Consider the following 21,840-nt stretch of genomic DNA (forward strand, 5'->3'; position numbering starts at 1 on the left):
ATTAATAGGTACCATGTTGATCTAGTTTGATTATGCATGTTTTAGGTACATTTTGAATGCTTGAAATGGTTGAAAATGGCTTGTATGTGTGTGCATGATTTGGGTGGAGGAAATGACTTGAAAATGGCTTATTTCTTGTCCACACGGCCTAAGACACGGGCGTATATCTCAGCCGTGTGCGACACACGGCCGTGTGTCCCTTTTAGGTTTTAAAAGGTTGCAAGTCAGTCAGTTACATGGCCTAGCACACGGCCTAGCACACGGGCGTGTGAGGCCATTTTGGGAGTTACACGGCCTAGCATATGAGCGTGTGGCTTGGCCGTGTGACCCAATTCAGAGAGTTACACAAGCACAGACACGGGCTAGGACACGACCTTATGTCCTTACTTCGAATGCCAACATAGCTTGCGACACGGGTGTGTGTCTCAATCGTGTGAGTCATACGGCCGTGTGACCCCTGCATTGTGAAAATTTTAAACTTTTTCCATGAAATTCCATATGATTCCGGTTTAGTCCTGAATTGTTTCTAATGTGTTTCTAAGGCCTCGAGGGTTCGAATAAGGGACGTTATGAAAGTGATTGACTGCTAATTTCCATGATTTATGAAAGGTTTTGAATTGAATGTTTTAAGTTACGAATTTTTGGTAATGCTTTGTAACCCTGTCCTGGCGACAGATAAGGGTTAGGGGTGTTACACCATGGCTTCTTACAGACTTTTCTAGAATCTTAAAGTGAATCAAAGATCTCGATCAGAGATAATTGAAACTAGTACGCCATGGAGTCGCACTATTTCTGCAATGTATATCTCTACCAGCTTTTGCAAATTATAAGTGGTGCGAACTACTAAGAAGTACGAACTCTTCGTAAGGCAATCCACAATCACCCATATATCATTTTTCTTTATCGAAGTCAGAGGAAAGTCTGAAACAAAGTCCATGGTGATCCTTTCCCACTTCCACTGTGGGATTTTAAGTGGTTGTAGCAAGCTTGAAGGGAATTGATGCTTTGCTTTTACTTTCTGATAGAATAAGCACTACGGCACAAAATCTGTGATAGCTCGCTTCAAACAAGGCCACCAATTCAGTTTGCAGAGGTCATGGTACATCTTGTTACTACCTGGGTACATTGCATAAGGACTACTATGAGCTTCACTAAGGATCGCAAGTCGAAGCTCTTTGCCACAGGGTATGCAGAGTCTTCCACGAAAACAGATTATCCCTTCTGCATTCAGTGCGAAGTCCCCCCGTATTACTTGTTCTACTTGGCGAACCTTCTTCGCCAAGTTTTATTTTGTGGTTTGCCTCTCCTTGATTTGTTGTGATAGGGTTAGTCATACTTGCAATTCTATGAGCAGTCCCTTATCACTCGTTACATTCAATTGCACAAATAGAGCTCCTAACTCACTCATTGACTTTCTACTTAAAGCATTTATGACCACATTTACCTTTCCAGGGTGAAATTCTATCACATAATCATAGTCCTTTAGTAGTTTTATTCACCATCTTTGTTGAAAGTTTAATTCCTTCTGCCTGAGCAAATACTTGAGGCTTTTATGGTCTGTGTAGATGGTACATCATTCACCATATAATTAGTGTTGCCAAATCTTAAGTGTGAACACCACTGCTGCTGAATCCAGATCATAGGCTGGGTAGTTTCGTTCATGAGGCTTTAGTTGTTTCGAGGCATAAGTCACCACCCTTCCTTCATGCATTAGCACACAGCTAAGTTCCACGTGCAAGGCATCACTGTAGACCACAAAGTCTTTTCAAAGTTCTTGATGTAAGCACGCCCGGGAGCTCATCAAGCACGAACCAAGAATCCCTGGAGCTGCCTAAAGGACCCATAACTTGAGCTCATGCTAAGCATCTTCAAGAAGCTGTTTCGACATTGTTAGCTCAATTTTGGAGTGACATTGAGCTCTATGATAAAGGAGAAGTTCGGGCCAATTTGTTAAAGGCTCATTGCACCTTAGTGCAAGCTGATCTCAGCTCGTCTCCAGCTCCCCGAGCTCCAATCAGCTCAAATCAGTTCACTTGAGCTTAATTAAGCTCGTTTGAGCTCAATTTAGTTTCTTTCCAGCTCATTTCTTTTTCCATTTTAATAACTAAGTATTAGTTTTATTTCAATTCAATTTGATACAGCTCATGTCGAATTCCCTAGCTCAAATCAGTTCATTAATTATTTTCACATGTTTGAGCTAGCTGAATTTAATATGTTAGCTAAGTTCATATTAATTGAGTTTTAACTTAATTATTATGTTTATTAATATGTTTAGATTATGTATTATCTTGGTGCAACCGAATGTAAGCTTGATTTAATGTGTTCATTGCTTCTTTAGGTTCAGCCGAATGCATGAATGGAGATTAAATGCAAGATGCAATGCATGGAAGAATTCATGCATGGTCGGTTACAATGCATGGTGTTCTAATTATTGGTTTCCTTAAGCACCCATTCGGCCAAGGAGTAGCTGCCAATTAATTCCAAAGTTGACTGATTAGCTCCCAAGGCAGCCTTGAACATGTTCCCACCTTGTTTTGACCAATCAGCTTCTATACATGCATGGATTAATTCAAGAACATCTAAAGGGGAAATTAACACATAAATTTAGCCCATTAAATTAACAACATGCATGCACAATGGGGAGGACGAATTTACAAGATACATGCTACTGTTCATGAACCTATATGCCATTAAAGTGCCTATTTATGAGAATACATGTTCCATGCATGTGCATGAACGTCCCAAGGAGATGAATAAAACTTTTTGGTGCTCATACAAAGCACTTGAAGCTTTCTTCTATGCTAAGAATTCATGCACAGTAAAGGGAAGGAAGAATCTGACTATTGAAGCTCCATTCAGCCTAATGTGGACTTAGTCTTTTAATGATTTGTTCTAGAATATTCAAGTGCATTCATAGTCGAATTACTTAGCCTTTAAGCTAGTTATTTTGTCCATTCGGTTATCATATGTTAGGCTATAAATACTTAGCATTTTTCAATTGTAAAGGACTTTTTATCATTTTATTTGAATGAACATTTGTTCTTGTGAGGTTAATTTCCTCTCCAATTTTGTAATAGTCTCGAGTGACTTATCTAGCTTGCTAGTGGCGTCAACCCAAACTTGCATCTGAACTTATCACCAAGCATTGGTGTGGCGTTCAACTATCCTTCTACCATCCATCTTTATCACCTTAAACAATAGAGGAACCGGGTGACACTCTTCATAGTGTTGAATCGCTCCTGAAGTTTAAGTCTATTTTTCCATCCCCATATTATTTCTTTACCAAACTATTCACTTAAACTGAGCCATCCAAATACTTTCTACCTTTGCTTCTTTTAGCCGAACCTAGCTCATCGAAATAGACACTCTATTAACACTCAGCCTTCTAAGCCATTTTAAACAAATCGATAATTTGTGAACGATCCTTCTCGTAGACGATCAGGCAAACTACGTGAACTCGACTCTATCACCCGAGTCGGATCACATCAGTTCTGGTTGTATCAACACAGGTGCTTTGGTGAGCAACGCCTTAAACCCAACTTAGATAAAAATATCAAAACTCGGGCCTGGCCAATCCCGTATTAATTTTTATATTTATTTTAAAAATATAATACATCAAAATGGTAAAAATGTTAAAATAAATGTTTCCCAATAAATTAAAAATAAATTTTAAAAAATATGTATATTTAAATAACACTAAGATAGGTGTAAATTAACAAGCAAATGCCTTTAAAATAGTAACAAAATTAACAATTGAACAAGAATTATACAATAACAACAAAATAGTAACAACATAATAGTGAAATAGTAGTAAAATAATGAGAAAATAACAAGAAAATAGCAAAAAAAACAGCAAAAAAACTACAGTTTATTTTTTTTGCATATTCAAGAAAAAAAACCTTACTCGAGATTCATTTTCTAAACGAACTTTATTTTTTTACCTAAACCCATTTTTAAATTTATTTTTTTATCCAAATCTTTTCATTTTTAAGCAAACCTTCGGACTGAGTGGCCTGACTCATAAGCAGATTTAGGCCTTAGTGCCTAGCGGTATTGTTTACATTTTTAGTCAGGTATGAAAGTTCGAACAAAAACAAAAATTGGCTTCTATTTCTATAATCTTAGCTACATATGTAACGACCCAAAATAAAAAATGGGCTAAAGGTTGATCTTTTATTAGGGCCATCAGTCGGAGCTCAACTTTTAAACTTTTAACTATGATTTTGGGCCCAGTCGTAAGGATGGATATACGTATCCTTCAAAATTTTCCAGATGACTTGGAAAAGCTGTAGCCAATCGTGTCTAGCAGTGCGAAAAGAACCTGCAAAACTATAAATTCTAATATATTCCATTATCCTTTTAAACTTTTGATTCTCATTTCTTAGTATGTCACACCAAATATACAAAGGATAACCCCATCACATTTCTTATTTCAAAGATGGCACTCCTCTTCTCGTTACCTCCGCCTTCTTCTCCTTCTTCTTCTTCTCCTTCGTTTTCTTCACATTGTTTTTCCATTTCACTCTCTTCCGGCCACCAATCCGGTCGCCGTATCCGGTTTCTGCCAGTCGCAGCTACCACCACCACTCACAATCGTCAACATTCCATTCCTCTTGACAAGTCTTCGCTAGCTGTTGCTGAAGCGTCGGAGGAGGACCAGCTTTGGGCAGCCGCTTGCCTCCGTGTTCGCTCCTTCTATGACTTCCAGGATTCCTCCTATGGCATCCATGTGAGACTTTATTTCTTTCATTTGGTTTTCAAAATAAAGAAGGCAAAAAAAAATGAATTAATGGGTTGCTTTTTTTTTTTTCACTGGAGAGGCATAAAAAAGGTCAACGCCTGAATGTTAATTGTTTGATGAACGATTTCATAGTAATTTGTTTAGGGCATTTTAGAAGTTATCGAAGTTTTAGAGGATTGTAGATATTGATGTTAGTGAAGAGTTAGTTTCTTGTTATCTCATTAATAGCTCGAATATAGAAATTTTGGTTCCTTTTTGTCATTGCCGTTTTAAATTTGCCATGAACAGAGGTCCTCCGGAGTGTAAAGTGCCTGGTTTTAGAGTTTCATTTGAAAAATCCTTGGGAGTGGGAACTGTCGCCTGAGTCTGTCTAATTTCATTTGTATGCAAACGTGCTTGTTTGAGGAAACTGGTAAAATCATAAAAAGACCATTATGAACTATGATTATTGGTTAATCTTATCATAGAAGAAATTTCCGAGCAAACTATGCAGAGCTATGCATGTAATGGGTTAAATGTCCAAGACTCTTCCATCCATAGGCATCTTCTAGCTGCCTAGAGATTAAACGTACTCTATGGTTTTCGCTTTGTCTAATTATTAACGATATGTCAATAAATTGGTCTCCCAGCAGATAGAGAGGCACTTTGCATGTTTGAAACTCTTTGTAATTGTACTCACAAGGCTCTAGGCGTAGACATTTTCATCTATGGCTTTCCTCCATTAACACTGGATACTCATGGACAGGATGTGCTCTGGGGAGACTACATTTTTGGTTCACTAGATGTATTTTGTTTGCAAGTTCTTGGGCATTATGAATGTGGGTCATATTGATGTTTTCCTTCTTTGAGTGGCTTTTGTCAAAAAAAAGTTTTGTTCAAAGTTGGTTATGGATTTAGGCAAAAAGTAGTAGAATTAATCCCTGTTTCTTTATCGTTGAGGGACAGAAATGGAAGCGGTTTTGAGGCAAAAGACTAACCATGTCAAAGCTGATAGATTCTTGCTTCTACACCCTTGCATTTTTGGTGCAGCAAGCAGTTCTTGAACTGACATGATTGTTTAGTTTTTCTTTTCTTGTGTGAGAACTAGTTTTATACCTTTTACTGCAGCATTGTTTTAGTTATAAGGAAACTTGAGAAGAAAGAAAAATGTCTCTTAAAGGATAGTAATTTTTTTCTTTTTTCTGTTTCTATTCCCCTTTTATTATAGTATTTTGTCCTTTTCAAGTATTAGGATCATAAAAGGTACTTGACGGAACGTGAATTTGTTGCGCTAAAGGAAAGAATTGCTGGGAAGAGGAAGGGCTTTAAGAGAGTTTCTTGCATAAATGCTACGCTTCCATTGTCACAATTGTCAAGCTCTGCAAATGATTTATGTGCTGCATGTAAGGTTTGTTTGCCTTCTTTTTTGTTTACTTTTTTTCTATTTATAATGCTTCAAAGTTTAAATGTCAGTTTGGCGTGTTAATGCTATTGTTTTGATTGATTAGAGATTTTAACCAGATTTAATGTGTCATAGATTCGTCTAGGGAGAATCTGTATTATAATGATGAAGAAAAATAAGGAGCAAGGAATAGCTTTAACCTATTTTTTTTTGAGTTAGGATGCCTTTTTGTCATGAATAGACAGCTATTAGAGAAGAGCGACATATTAAGTTCTAGATTTACGTGTCTGGAACCTAATCTGTTAAAAACAGAGAATCGGTAGTTGAAATATGAAGATATTTTACTTTTTGTTAATACTTTCATTGAAAAAATACATGGTTTTATATATACAATAATTAGGAAGGAGGAAATAGAATCCCTAAAGGTTAATTACACACCAAAGAATCTGTCTACATCCCTAAGAATCTGCTATATACACTAATTTCATGCTAATTAGTCAACACTCCTTCTCAAGTTGGTATATAGATATCACATATGCCCAACTTGTGGATCAAATTATGATAAATCTTGTTGTTAAGACTTTTGGTAAAGACTTTGGATAGTTGTTTGTTGGATGTCAAATGAAATAAGCTTAAGACACCATCAATTAATTTTTCTTTAATAAATTGTCGATCAATTTCAATGTGTTTGGTTCTATCATCTTGTCACAGAATATGAATAATATATCTTCTTATGGTAATTTTAATTCTTCCAATATTATCTACAACCACTAAATCTCACAGACACCTTGAGCCATAGCCATACATTTAGCTTCCGCACTATCCGAGTAATTACACTTTGTTTGCTTTTCCAAGTGACTGAGTTTTCTCCCACAAATGTGCAATACCTCGAGAAAGATCGCTTATCATCCGAAGATCCAACCCAATCAGCATTTGTAAAGGCCTTTAATCGAAGGTGACCATTCTTTGAAACCGCTTACACATGAGATTCTCGAAGATTATGCATTAAGTGGCTTACCAACCTAATTGCATATGTTATGTCTGGTCTTAATTTGCGAGAGGTTAATTAGTCGTGCAACTAGTCTATGATATCTCTCCTTGTTCACAGAATCTCCAACCCTTGCTTGCAATTTATGATTGCTCTCAAGCGATTTTGCTGGTTTGCAACCTTCATGTCTGTTTCTGTTAAAAGATCCAAAATATATTTTCTTTTGAGGAATAAAGATTCCTTTTTCTTAACATGGTAAGTTTGCTTACTAGAAAATATTACAATTTTACCAGATCCTTGATTTCGAATTCTTGAGCCAATTGTTTTTCAATCGAGTGATCTCTTCTTTGTCATCTTCTATCATAACTATATCATCAACAAAAAACTATAAGAAGAGTGATATTACCTTTGTGATGTTTTATGAAATGGGTATGATCAACATTACTCTGTTTATAACCGAAAGGCACCATAACTTTGTTGAAATTGTCAAATCATGCTTTGAGATATTGTTTCAGCCCTTACAAGACTTTCTTAAATTTATACACTTTTTCATGAGTTCTTGCATTATTAAAACTTGGAGGGATCTTATACTTCTTCTAGCTCTTCGTGTAGGAATGCATATTTTTACATCAAATTATAGTAATTCCCAATTAAGGTTAGTCGTGCAAGACAATAGGATTATGATAATTTTCATCTTCACAACAGGGTCAAATGTCTCTGGATAATCTACTACATAGGTTTGAGTGAATCCCTTTGCAACTAATTTGACTTTGAACCTTTCAATTAAACCATCGACCTTTGTTTTATAGTAGACATCTGCTTGTAGTCAACTAGTTTTTGTCTCTCTAGAGGAGTAACTAGTTGCCAAGTTTTGTTTTTGATAGAGCCTTTATCTCCTTGACCATTGCTTCTTTTCACCTTTGATTATTGATAACTTTCCTCTAATCTTTGCTACAAACACAATGGACAAGGACAAAGCAAAAACTTTATAAGATGAGGATTATGAGTCATAGGAAATGAAATTAGAAGTGGGATGTAGAGTATGGGATTTAACATCTCTCCTTTGAGCGATAGGTAAATTTAAATCACTGGTGTTCAAGGTTCAATCATGATTCACTTGACAGGGAAGACTCTAGGCATTGAGTAGGTTGCATGATGCCTTTTTCGGTCTTGTTTCTCTTGGAGCATTTCCTTAAATTAGGCCTATCTAGATGCCCAATAATGTCTCCCTAAATGGTTTCTTCTTGAACAATAGTCTCCCTTTGCCAACAATTTTTTTCAGACTGGAATCCTTAAGAGTAATAGAATTAGGTATCATCTCTTCATCTCCATTAATCTCCCTTTGAAAAGGTGACTGGGTTGTACCAAAATAAGATTCATCCTCACAAAAGGTATGCCCATGCTTACAAAGTACTTTTAGGATGGATGATGGTAACTCTTATAACCTTTGTGTTGGAGAATACCCAATAAACACACATGTAAGGGCTTATGGATCTAATTTTCCAACATTTCAAGTATGAACAAAGCAAACACATCCAAACACCTTTAGTGGAACAATATAATCATTTTTCCTTGTAAGACTTCTAAAAGACTTTTGAAATCGAGAATTTTAAGAGGCATTTTGTTAATAAGATATGCAACTACAAAAGTTGCATCTCAAAAGTAAGGTTTTGGGAGGTTCATGGTGAACATGAAGGATCTTGCAACCTCTAATAGATGCATATTCTTCCTTTTTGCTATTCCATTTTTTGAACTCATGCCAGGACACTTAATTTGATGAATTATCCCATAAGATTTCATGTAACCATCAAAATTGTATTCATTGTCATTATCAATTCTCAAAACTTTTATCTTAGTATCAAGTTGGGTATCAACCATTTATGAAATGATTGATATGTTAATGATCGAACATTTCAATACACTTACTAAGTATCGCTAACAAATTGATATGTACTAGGAAAAATTTAATGGAGTTGCCCAGATGGAACACAATATAATAAGGTTGTGGAGAGGAAAAGAATTATAAGTTTTGTTATACCTCCCAAAAGTTAAACACGTGTCAGCACAATAAGCCACTAGAATAATCCTCTATATTCCCCATCATCGAGTCCCTATTACCTAGACATCTTTCTAGGCCAAACCACTCACTCTCCGCTTAACCCTCCTTTTGCTTTCAGATAAGAGCTTGAACCATTCGTTCCTTGAAGATGGCCTTGATTGTAACACCTCTAACCTGTATTCGTCGTCGGAATAGGGTTATGAAGTATTACCGTACAAACTAAACATTAAACATACATTTCCTACATTGACATGAACATGATATAAATCATTCATTCATATACATATCGTCTCTAAATCGAGCCCTTAAGGCCTTGGCAATACTTGGGAAATAATTCGGAACCAAATTGGAAACAATAGGAAAGTTCAAGTGGACTGCAAGGATCACACGACCGTGTGGCTAGACCGTGTGCCTCACACAGCTGAGATACACGCCCGTGTCTCAGGCTGTGTAACAATTGAAATAGAGACACACGACCGTGTCCAAGCCAGTCTCTTTACCTGTATAACTCTATAAGTTGGGTTACACGGTCAAGACACACACCTATGTGCCAGGCTGTGTGCTAGGCCGTGTAACAGCTTGACTTGCATGCATTAAAACCTATAGGGGATATACGACCATGTCGTTAGGCTCTGTGTCACACATGGCTGAATCAGACACCAGTGTCTCAAGCTGTGTGGATATGAATTTGGCTAAAAACAAGTCATTTCCATCACCAATTCAAGCAACCATCTAAAGGCCTTTAGTACACATAATCAAGGCATCAAAACATGACCAAAACCTACATGAAATGACCAATTCAATAGTTTAAGATCAACCAACTAATATGCCATATAAGGCACCTCAAATGCATTCATCCACAACTTACCTAAACATGCATATTATACCAGTTTTCATTCATCAACTACAAATATCAATGCCTTACAAAACATACCATAATCTTACCATATTCAAATTATCTCAAAACATACCACATAAGTCATTCCAAACATGCAACATGAAGTAGCACAATGACACAAGTTATCAAGGCATCAAAGTATCAAAACAAGATAACATTTACAACTTTTACAAGCCAATTCACCAACTAAACATTCATCCCTATGACATTATAATATTCAACCAATACATGTCATTATAATCTTGATCAAAACATCAAAAACTACCGATATTTATGCTGGATGGTGTGATAGATCTCCGACAAGCTTCTAAACTGATTAAGCTTCCAATTATTTATAAAACATAGGAAAGAAAACTATGTAAGTACATAATGCTTAGTAGGTTCGTAGAACATGAAACATACTTTCCATTTCATCATATAACATTAAGTATAAGCATAATGTAATCCAACCACAAGTTTGGCACAAGCCTAAGCATCATCATCAATATACAAGTTAGTGCATTTAAATATAATTCACTTGAATTAAACATAAGGCAAGTCATTTCCACATGAACATACATTATTGGATCCAATTTTTATTTTCATGAACAAAAGTATACTTCCATTTGAAAGCTTACCATTTCAATCATTTTCACTGCCCGTTGAATCCTTTAGAATATCTTCGGATACTCAGGAAAGCTCACACGAAGTGTGCTTAAACATATAACCGTAACCTTTCCTTTACATTGTTGCTTACACGAGCTGTGAAATGGCTCTGCTCACACGAGTTGTGGGTCAGAATGTAAGCTACACGATGTTGCTCACACGAGTTGTGGAGTATTCGCAACAAATGCAGGACTTCAGCTATCGGTAGGACATTCAAGACCAGCACCCGAAACATGAAATCCATAATGACATGTTATTTATATCCTATGAATTGCTAAGGTTCAAAAGGGACTCGATAACCATTATGACATTAATGGATATTCATCATTCAATTATATGACAACTAACATAATAACATATAGTTGAAAAAAAAAATTAAAACGATATTTATTCATACGAACTTACCTTGACGATTAAGGCGTAAAAACGAAGTCGATTAATTCGAGGCTTTAGCTTTTCCTCGGTCTAAGTTCGTATGTGGTCTATCTTGATCTAAATATATAAATTCAATCCATTTAATACTTTTATTATTCAATTAAGTCCATATTTCATACTTTTACAAAATTACTATTTTGCCCCTAACATTTTAACTTTTTACAATTTAGTTCTTAAGCTCATAAATTGAAATCTAAACATTTTCATCATTTTCTCAAGCTACCTGATTTCTTTAAGGACCTATATCAATCCATACAAATCATCATTTCACAAATTTACCGTGAATTTTCATCCTTTTTACAAATAAGTCCTTAACTGTCATTTTCATCCAAAATCACTTTACAAAATTAGTTTATATATCAACAAGAACTCATAATCTTCCATTAAACATTAAGATTCATGCAAGAAAATTCATGACAAAACTCTAAATTTTTAACAGTTTTGCAAATTGATCCTCAGGCTAGCTAGATTAAGCTACAACAATCTCGAAAACATAAAAATCATTAAAAATGAGCTAAAAAATTACTTACATGCTAAGGCAGAACTTGGCCGAATGAAGAACCCTAGCTATGGCTTCTCCTTCTTCTAATTTTTGGTGGAAACATAAACTAATTTGTTTTATGTTATTTTACTTTAATTTAATTATTAAATTACTTTTATAACCTTGTTAATTAACTAAATAAAACACTTAATTTATGCCCATTTTTGCCCACTAATATTATAAATGGTCTAGTTACCATTTAAGTCCATTCACAATTAAGTTTCATAATCATTTGATTTTTTTTTACTAATAGAACTTCATTTTTGTACATTTTACGATTTAGTCCTTTTTACGTAATTAAACATGCAAACGTTAAAATTTTGTTATACGATCTTACTAACATCCCGTAGACATTAAAATAAGAATAAAATAATAATTTACTCGTCAAATTTGTGATCTCGAAATCACTATTTCGATTTTACTGAAAATAGGCTATTACATTGATCACTCGCTCTCATGGCAAGGCCACCCGCTAAACAAGTTGTCTCATCAAGCATTTGCTTTTTAGATGCAAACATTTCTTTAAGTGTGAACACACCTTTAACGATGAGCGGACCTCACTAGAAAATAATAACCTCGTACTGTTTGGGACCACTATGTTTGCACCTCACGTACATTGTGCTAGTACGTCCACTATCCATTGTAACGGTTTGTCACGTCACACTATAGGACAAAAGGATCTCTCTTATAAATACCTTCCTAATAATGAAGAAAGGATCGACCTTTTTAGTCTTAAACTTACTCTGAGCAATGTCTCCTCCTTCCAACAATCAACCTGTCCTCTTGACTATTCCTGGCTCTCCTCTTCCTTAGGTGAATCGTTCTCATCAACACCACCACAGACTCTTGTCACGGGACTAGATCTTTAGTCTCGCAAACCATGCGGCCTCAGGCAATTTACTTGCTTCGGATTTTCTGAAGTCAGCTTAACTCTCACAAAAGTGAGAATTCCTACAGAATTTCTCTAAGGCACTAAAGTATAGCGAAATCAACCGAAAGAGCAATGGAAAACAAAAAAGGCAAAGGAAAATAACATGTCAAGTATTTGAATAAATACTTTTAAAATATATTTAACTATGAATGAAGTGAATTGATTACAAATGAAGGGGGAGACCTCTATTTATAGTTGAGCTCTCCCAAAAACAATGATATAGATTGAGTTATATCGACGGTCGAGATTAAAGTCTATTTATAATTGAGAGTCTTAAGGGATTTAAACTTGAGATAATATTATCTTTTTAGGATTTGCACTATTTACCCTTGTAACTCTTGCTTTATTGGAGCGTTTCACTTGGTCACCAAAGCTTCAAGTAGATGGGCTTCTTCACAGATTACACGAGTTGGCCTAGTTTTGTTGGGCTAAATGAGCCCCATTTTATCCTCTAACCTCTATGGGGCACTTTTTGCGCAATTGTCATGGGCTTTGATCTTGACCCATGACATTCTCTTCCACTTATTCTTGCAACACCTTAATTGTGTTCTCAGAATGGCATTAACTTAACTCGCCTCGAAACTTTCTTGATTCCTTGGCGATTCTTGACAAGACCCTTTGTCAAGTAGTCCTCCCCTTCGAAATGCTTGCCTCAGCTTCCGTCATCTCTTAACTCGAACCGCTTCTCTCCTTTTTGGTACATCTTGTTTGCAAGAGCCCGCCACTCTTACTTGTCCACATCATGACTTGCTCTGATCAGGATTCTCTTAATCCTCACAAATAGGCTTCGACACAACCACTTTGAACATCGTGTTAACTTTGAGTCTTGCTATTAACTCTGGTTTGTAAGCATCTTGGCCTACCTGCTTCAGAACTTTGAAAGTGCATCTGTGTCTTTACCAAACCAACGGTAAGTTAAAATGTAAAACATTATAAAAGTATTTGTGATGTACCTCGCTTGTTTCACTCCCAATTTGCATCATTATTTTACCCTAAAAGTCTGATACATAACTCCCCTCTCTCTTAGGTGGTGGTACCGTCTAATAACTTCATAGGCTTCATATCGATTTTTTGTTTCTCTAGCATTTTCTTGTAGGTTTCTTTCATTTCGCCTCTCATGTCTCGACTCTTCAGCACAACGCATTGTTGTTGTTGAATATTGAAGATGCACATATAGTCAGCAAAAGGAACCAAAAGAATATTTATCTTGTCAAGGAAATTTAAGCCAAGAAAAATGTTATAATCATCCAAGTGAATTACCTCAAAGTCTTTCTTTACTTTTTATTGATTGATCTATAGCTCAACTCCTTGTACTATTCTTACAGTTGGGACCTCTTTGGAATTTATCGTCTTGATCTTCTTAGTCGACTCGCTCATTAAGAGATCAAGTTTACCCACGATTTTCTTCGATATGAACAGGTCTGGTGGCCTGGTATCAATAAAAGCACTTTTCTTTTGACCTACAATTTTGATGTCCACATAGATCAACCTTTTTCTACTTGCGATTTCTCTTCATTTTAGCAGATTTGAGCATCATTGATCCAAGCTCCAATACCTTATCATCAATAGGCTCTGCTTCAATTTCTTTAGTGGTTGCAGATAACTTAAATCTCTTTAGACAGTCTCGCATCCTATGCGAACCACGTCATGAGAAACACTTCACTGGCTTTTTCTCATTCTTGTCACCTCTCTTAACTTCAACCCTATACACAATCGAACCAAGTCTCATTGGAGCTTTTTCTTGCTCATCATCGTTGATGGTAGAAAACAAAGATCGCTTCGAACAGTCTTTCACCATATGTGAACCTTCACAAATGAAGCATTTCAATGACCTTTTTTTTTCCCATGGCTTGTCGGATTTCCTCTTTTCATTTTGTGGTTTCTCATTATCACTATGACCATCATTATCGTTGTTAAACTCAACTTGTCTATCTTTATCTTCCTTATCATTACCTTTCTCTTTTGGTTTGGAAGACTTGAACTTATCTTTCCTCGGAACAAGCTCAATTAAAGATTCTGCCACGATCACGACTTTCAACAATTCTTGAACCCCTCGACGTTCCAATTTTTGCTTTACCCATGGCTTTAACACATCAATGAAAAAGAAGAATGTTTCTTTCTCACTCACATTCGTGATTTGAAGCATCATTTCAATGAACTCCTTCACATACTCTCAAATTGTGTTTCATTATGAAAATCGTTGCAACTTAGCTTGAGCCTCTGTCTTAACATATTAAGGGTAAATTGCACCTTGAAATCATTCTAAAGCTCCTCCCAAATCTCAATTGCAGCGTGGCCACACTTTTCATTTGTGGATTTATGTCTCCACCAAAGAAGAGCAAATGAGCAATAATATTTACTTTAGCATCATCATCCTTAATGTCCATGGTACGGAAGTATTGTTCCATCTCTTATAAGAAGTTGTATTGTTCCATCTCTTATAAGAAGTTGTCCACTTCCCTTGTGAACCTCGTTGCCTTAAACTTCTCATGTTTGGGAACATCAATCTCTCAATTTAGTTTTGCACTCAACATCTTCTACACACATTAAGCTCGCTCTCAAGTTCCTTGATCTTTGAGTTTAAAACTATAATTGTGACTTCATTTTATTCCTATATAGCTGTTATCTCAACTTTAAGAGAATTATTTTTTTCTGTTAGCTTACCTACAGTAGTATTGAGAAGTGCTTTCACTATATCCATATTGGAACTAAGGGCCACATATTCCTTAAGTTTTTTCATCGGGTCTAACTCATCAGTGCGTGTCTTTATTACCTTAAGTGTTTCTTTCACTTCCCCCATGGATTCTTAGAGATGGACCATACGACTTTCTAAAGCTGATAGTATATCCTTTGATTTGTTATTTTTCTTCGACCTCCCACAAGTGTCCATCGGGATATTCTGCTTTTCTCCTCCTTTTTTCATCTCAATGGCGCCTTCGATCCTTAACTCTGATACCAACTGTCATTGTACTAAACCTTTAATCTCGTAAATCGCACGGACTTAAGCAATTTCCTTTATTTGAATCTATCTAAGTTAGTCTAACTCTCGCAAAGACGAGAATTCCCACAGAATTTCTCTTAGGCACCAAAGTCTAGCAAAAGCAAAATCGAACCGAAAGAGTAAGGAAAAACAGAAAAGGTAAAGGAAAATAAAATATCAAGTGTTTGATTAAATGCTCTAAAATATATTCAATTTATAGTTGAGCTCCCTCAAAATCAATGGTACAGATTGAGTTACATCGATAGTTTAGATTAGGGCCTATTCAAATTGGGAGTCCTAAAAGGTTTAAACTTTATATTATTTTATCCCTTTAGGATATACACTATTTACCCTAGTAATTCTAGTTTTACGGGAGTGTTTTACTGGGCCATCAAGGCTTTAAGTAGATAGGCTTTTTCACAGGTTCCACGAGTCAGACCAATTCAGTCGGGTTAAATAAGTCCCATTTTATTCACTAACCTTTATAGGACACTTTTCGCGCAATTGTCATGGGTTCTGCACCGTGGCCCGTAGCACTCTTTCTTACCTCTTCCTTACTCCCTTCTACATTGTATCAACAAGTTCCTAATTGGGTTCAACAAGAACCTAGATGAAGTCCGAGGGAGGATCATGGCTTAAAACCTATTGTGAAGTATTTGTGAAGGCCTTTTAAAAGTTTGCAAAGAGGAGGGCAGAAAGAAAGTTATGATGGGAGCACTTCAACCAGTCCAACAACTCAGGAGAAAGCTCAATCTTAACAGCCCGTGGTACCTAACCTTTCACCAACAATAAAAAAGGGTGTCCATGCTGTGAATATTGGAAATGAATAGGCCACAATCGAGACAATTGTTGGAAAATTCATGGGTAACGTATGTATTGGAAGCCATCACCCCATAATAACGACTAAGATTGTAGAGGTAACATAGAAACATTAGAAGGAAACTCTCCGTTAGCTAAGCCTTCAACTTTTAGCAAAGAACAATTGGAAATACTCCAAAAATTAATCAGCCAGGCTCAATTTTCAGCCCCTACTCCTTCCCATGCATTTGGAATGAATGTAATGATTTAGATGCTTTCAATGTCGGAAAAAAGGAAGTTAAGTGATTGGATTCTGGATTTAGGAGCAATTGACCGTATCACAAGTGATGAGATCTTATTTGAATCTTTAAAATCATGTTATAAGAATTCGGCGGTAAGGATAGCAGATGGATCACTCTAAAAAATAGTTGGAATAGGTCTTGTTAAAATTTCAAAGGACCTAATCCTTCATTCAATTCTTTAGGTTCCAAATCTAGATTACAATCTTTTCTTCATAAGTAAACTTCCAAAAAAAACACAACTTTGTTACTAAATTTTTCAAAATTCATGTGAATTTTATGACTTGAACTTGGGGAGGATGATTGGCAATGCAGAATTGTACTCAAGTCTCTATCTTCTTAGAATTCCTAACAGCCAAAGAATATAAACCCATCCAAGCCTAAGTGTACCATGGGTCAGTCCCAAGTTACCATTTTAGTGAACTAGCGGATATTGGACAAATCACTTTGTGGACATACTTATGCTAGTTAATATTATATTTTTTATAGATTCTTTTGTGTGTAATTCAATCATCTAATGGTTTATGTCAGGTAAAAGATTCTTTTGTGTTTAATATTATGATTTTGGAAAAAGAGGGTTTTAAACTATTCTATGTTCTGTTTATCAGGTGTAGATTTCCAATATCAAAGTTCTACCACATTTTCAAATATAATTTGAGCTGCAAAAGTTTTTAGAGAAACTTATGCCTTCTTGATTGTTCGTTTGCTTCACCTGTATTGTGTGTAGTTTACTTCCAATGGAGAGGACAGAGTAGTTGTTGGAACCCTTGATCTTAACCGATGTCTTTGGCTTCCAGAAGAAATAGCTGGAACAAAACCAGAGGTATTCATCATATCTCAACATTTTTCTTGTGTTATGTGTGTGCGTATTCAGTTATCTATATATCTTTTGGTGTTAAGGCGTCTTAATTGTTCTTCAAAACAAGAACATATTTGCTTATGACCTGAGGTAAGGCTATTGTATATTGTATACAGATTGCTTTGCTCCACAACAATTTGCAGTCAACTTAAAAATTTCCTATTGGGTTGCATAATCCAATTGTGGATTGTTCGTGTTTTGAGGTGGAGAAATAATTAATCCAAATGCTGGACTCAATCATGCCTAGAAATGAAAACTGTCGAATAAGATATTAAAAGGATATGAAATTACAGCTAAATTACTACAAATATGTTTATTTTCCTTATAGCACCAATATCCTACATGTATCCAAAGAAGGGCGTATGAAGATATATGAAAAAGAACCCAGAAAAATTGAAGTTAACTCATTTGTATACATTCTTATTCGACATTCACTGCGAAGTATTAGTAATAGAATCTAGAACCGTTAATTCGCCTTAATTAATACAAGTCTTTAATTCACTTCATTTATGGAAAACAACTTCAGAAAAATAATTTTTAGAAAATGTATTACTTTATTTGAAATAGTTGATATTTTTAATATTTCGATGATTATCGTAAAATATTATGTTGTTTATTAAATTTTCTTAAAATAAATTGTAGAAAATTTTTCAGTAAAGCAAACATAACTTAAATTGTATTTGTTACAAAGTATTATAAAAGCATTCTTTTAATAACCGAAATTTATTTTATAATAATATAATATTTTATAATAACTAATATATTATATATATTTAATAATAACCAATGCTTAATCTATACTATTATTTTAGTCCCTAATTGAGTTAATCGGTACTAACTTAGTTGAAAAAAAAACTAATTTACCTTTTCTATTAAATGATTCTATTATTATTTTAATAGTTTTTTTCTTTTCATATTTTAATATAAATTTTAAATTAAAGTATTAAAATTAACATTTACAAGGATCAAACACATGTTCAATGAGTTTATAAACAAGTTATTTACCACTACACTAATAATAAATATTAAGTAAAATTTTTAAAAATAAATGTTTTACATAAAACATTTTCTCACCAACATCATGCATATAGATTATAGAATTTCTAGTATAGGTAATGTCATTGATTGAGTTGATGTTATAAGTCAATTTGATGTATAATTTTTATAATTATATTTTTAGTATTGAAACTTTCTTCATCAACTTAATATTTTTTGACGTGTTATAGATAAATGACAATATAATAACAAACAATTGGGTTAATATTTTATTATTTTAAATATTTTAAAATTAAATTTTAAAAATTATTATTAATATAATAAAATTTTGCTTGATTTAAGTTAGCTTTTATATAAAAACCAAAGTTAATTAGGAATTATATTTGATACATTGTCAATACAAAACTTTATGCACCACTAGTATATCACAATTAGTTTGCACGTTAATGAATAAACTAAAAAAGTTGATCTTTTAATAAATGCTTAGAATTATTTAGACCTAATTAAAATTAATTTTAATTTATCACTATAATTTTGTCATCTCCATGTATGTGTATCGACACAAAACTAAGAAAGTTTTAGGATTCACTAAAATCTTAAGATATTTAGATACAAAAATTGGGTAATCACTAAAATGGGAGGAAAAGATCAAACTACCATTGCCCTATAATTAAGCCCAAATAATGCAACATAATATAACATATTTGATTGTTGCTCAGTATGAGATTAGTTTATGAAGTGATTTTATGTTATTGTTTCAAGGGAACTCAGTCTTTTTAATTTTTTGAAAACAATGTTAGTTCATTGTAATGGAAGTTCTGCGAACTTATAAGAGAAATGTTTATCAAAACTAAGATTTTAGTGATTACTCAATTTTTGTATCTAAATTTTCTAAGATTTTGGTGAAACCTAATTCTTTTTAGTTTTGTATTGATACACAAGGAAGAAGATGAGAAAATTATAAAGTGAGAAATTAAAAATAAATTTTAAGTATTTATTAAAAAGTCCTTTAATTTTTTCTGAGTTTACTCATTAACGATGTGGCGAATTGTAGTGCATTAATGTTGCATAGAGTTTACGTAGTGACTATTCATCAAATATAGTCCCAGTTATTTATAAGAGTTTTTTTATAAAATGTTTGCCTTATTCATAAGGATAAGTAAATTTCAAAAATTATTTTTTTTTCACCAAACTATTTTCATGAAATAAAAATAGAAAAGTATTGAAATCATAAATAATTTTCCAAGAAATAAACGGAAAAGCAAATTACCCCATCCATCATTATGAAATAACATGGATCGACTTTATTTTGTTATAATTTTTCGACAGGGGATTGAAGCTGGTTTTGGAAGAGCATACTTGAGCAATGTATGTGTTGCAAGGGAACTGCACAGAAATGGCTTAGGTTATGACATTGTCACAAAATCAAAGATAGTTGCCGAAGAATGGGGTAATGAATGCATTTATCTTTTATTATAATTCTGTCCCTGTCATAATCATCTGACGTAGATTAAACAAATTTCCTGGACTGTCACTCACCAAAAATTGAAATCTTGAAGTTCTGCATCAGATGGTAGAAGCTAAATGCATCACCGATGCCTACTTGGGCCATTTGGTTAGTCATTTAGAAATTTACCCTTTTAAATATATAAATGGATTGACTGTCTTTAGGGTCCTGTCTTTAGGGTCATATTTTCTTAGGGTATCTCTCAATGGTAATGGCATAATGACGGTATCGCCATGCCACTGGGTAGGGAGGCCTTGGCCTTATCAAAACTACTCTAGAATTGCCAACCTCAGTCTTCATTTAACTTTAAAATGAATAATGAAAGGTTAATCACCCTGACTTTCACCCACATTTTCCAAATATTAATTCTGTTTATCCAAGTTTTCCTTATGAGGAAATTGAAAGAAAATGATATTGATATAGTTTCTGATATCAGTTTTGACTCCTATGGAGACACGTGTAAGACTTAAGGCATTAGCATGCATTTTCTTCATACGAGAGGATTTCTTTATCAAGCTCTTTTGCTTTCTAATCCTGCCTCGCTATTTAAAAACGTAAGGTTCTATATACTAGCTGAGGGGCCGCCACATATTTCTAAACATTAAACTGGCTTAGCCCTGAATCATCTCTGTGGTCTTACATTTCTAGTTTACCAGTCAAGCGTAATGAATATTATCAGGTACTGTGTAAGTTAATCATGAATATATTGTTTGATATACTGTTGCTGGAAATGGAACTTGAAGTAATCAAATAAGCGCTACTAGTTTCTTCAATTTTATTGGAGGCAAGCGAAGGTTGCCCTAAGGGATGATGTGAACCATGTTATCTTATGTATTATTAATGCTACCAAACTTTTTCAGCGAACTTTCCTTCCTCGCTGCAATGTTTTCCTTAAATTATAGTTCGTAAAACGTCAAGGACATTGCTCGTTGACAAAGACTGACTAGAGGAGTCTGCACTCTCTTAGTGCTTGCCTTTCATGCATTTTAGCATTCTGCTGCAACAATGTGTTTCAAAACTTTTTGGGGGCAATTATTTATAGGAAATTGCATATGAGCATTGGCTCATTGGTGGCTATATACGTATATACATAGAGAACTCAATCTGGATATGCGATATTTAGATGCTGCTGTTGTATATTTCAGGCATAACTGATCTATATGTACATGTTGCTGTCGGCAATGAGCCAGCGAAGAATTTGTACATGAAAAGTGGTTTCATTCATGAAAATGATGAGCCTGCTTGGCAAGCTAGATTTCTAGATAGGCCCCGACGGATTCTTTTATGGATTGGTCTTCCTTGCACTAATGAGTTGTAAACTTATAATATTATAGTCATTTCATCTTGCTTCCTGTTCGTGTTATTATACGTTTTGATTCCATGCACGTTTATTTCATTTGGAAAGCTGTCCCATTTCAAAATGCAATATAATCTATAAACTATATAATATAAAAGGAAGTTCCAAATACCTTCCTTCTTTGACAGATGGCAACTCATGGTGCTTTTTTTTTATATATATATATTTAGATTAGTGGTTAAATTTTAATTTTGGTCTCTCTATTTTACTTAAATTTATAATTTAATTTTTATACTTTAGTTTCTAATGTAGTTTGGTCCTTATATTTTTATAATATTATTAATTACTCCAAATAGTTAATATTGTTAACTTTTTATTAAAATATTATGTGGTTATATATAATTTGAATATTTTAAGAGTATTAAAATTGACGAGTAACTTTTCATTTCTTGATTTTGTCTCTGTTTTTTATTTTTCATTTTACA

The 21,840-nt window shown here is 34.4% G+C and overlaps 1 protein-coding gene across 4 annotated transcripts; it reads left to right on the forward strand.

Moving 5' to 3' along the window:
• The first annotated feature begins 4,246 nt into the window (after window positions 1–4,246).
• On the forward strand, window positions 4,247–21,542 carry LOC108453223 (uncharacterized). 4 transcript variants are annotated; one of them, XM_017751209.2, is made up of 6 exons: window positions 4,247–4,729; window positions 5,973–6,128; window positions 17,424–17,519; window positions 19,881–20,001; window positions 20,111–20,166; window positions 21,204–21,421. In XM_017751209.2, the coding sequence occupies exons 1-6, from the start codon at window positions 4,439–4,441 to the stop codon at window positions 21,207–21,209; spliced, it is 726 nt and encodes a 241-aa protein (XP_017606698.1). In that variant the 5' UTR covers window positions 4,247–4,438; the 3' UTR covers window positions 21,210–21,421. The 4 variants fall into 4 exon arrangements, with proteins under 4 accessions (XP_017606698.1, XP_052874328.1, XP_017606696.1 ...); XM_053018368.1 differs by having other exon boundaries at window positions 20,122–20,166; XM_017751207.2 differs by lacking the exon at window positions 20,111–20,166 and having other exon boundaries at window positions 4,249–4,729; window positions 21,204–21,542.
• Window positions 21,543–21,840: the final 298 nt, after the last annotated feature.

This window comes from Gossypium arboreum, chromosome 8, assembly GCF_025698485.1.
Source record: "Gossypium arboreum isolate Shixiya-1 chromosome 8, ASM2569848v2, whole genome shotgun sequence".
NCBI lineage: Eukaryota > Viridiplantae > Streptophyta > Magnoliopsida > Malvales > Malvaceae > Gossypium > Gossypium arboreum.

What these genes read in the sequence shown, in the direction of transcription:
- LOC108453223 (XM_017751207.2), top strand. Translation starts at nt 4,439, where the DNA reads ATGGCACTCCTCTTCTCGTTACCTCCGCCTTCTTCTCCTTCTTCTTCT. An exon ending in ATTCCTCCTATGGCATCCAT is followed by an intron (nt 4,730 to 5,972) that starts GTGAGACTTTAT and finishes TTCAAGTATTAG; the next exon opens with GATCATAAAAGGTACTTGAC. An exon ending in GATAGTTGCCGAAGAATGGG is followed by an intron (nt 20,002 to 21,203) that starts GTAATGAATGCA and finishes TGTATATTTCAG; the next exon opens with GCATAACTGATCTATATGTA.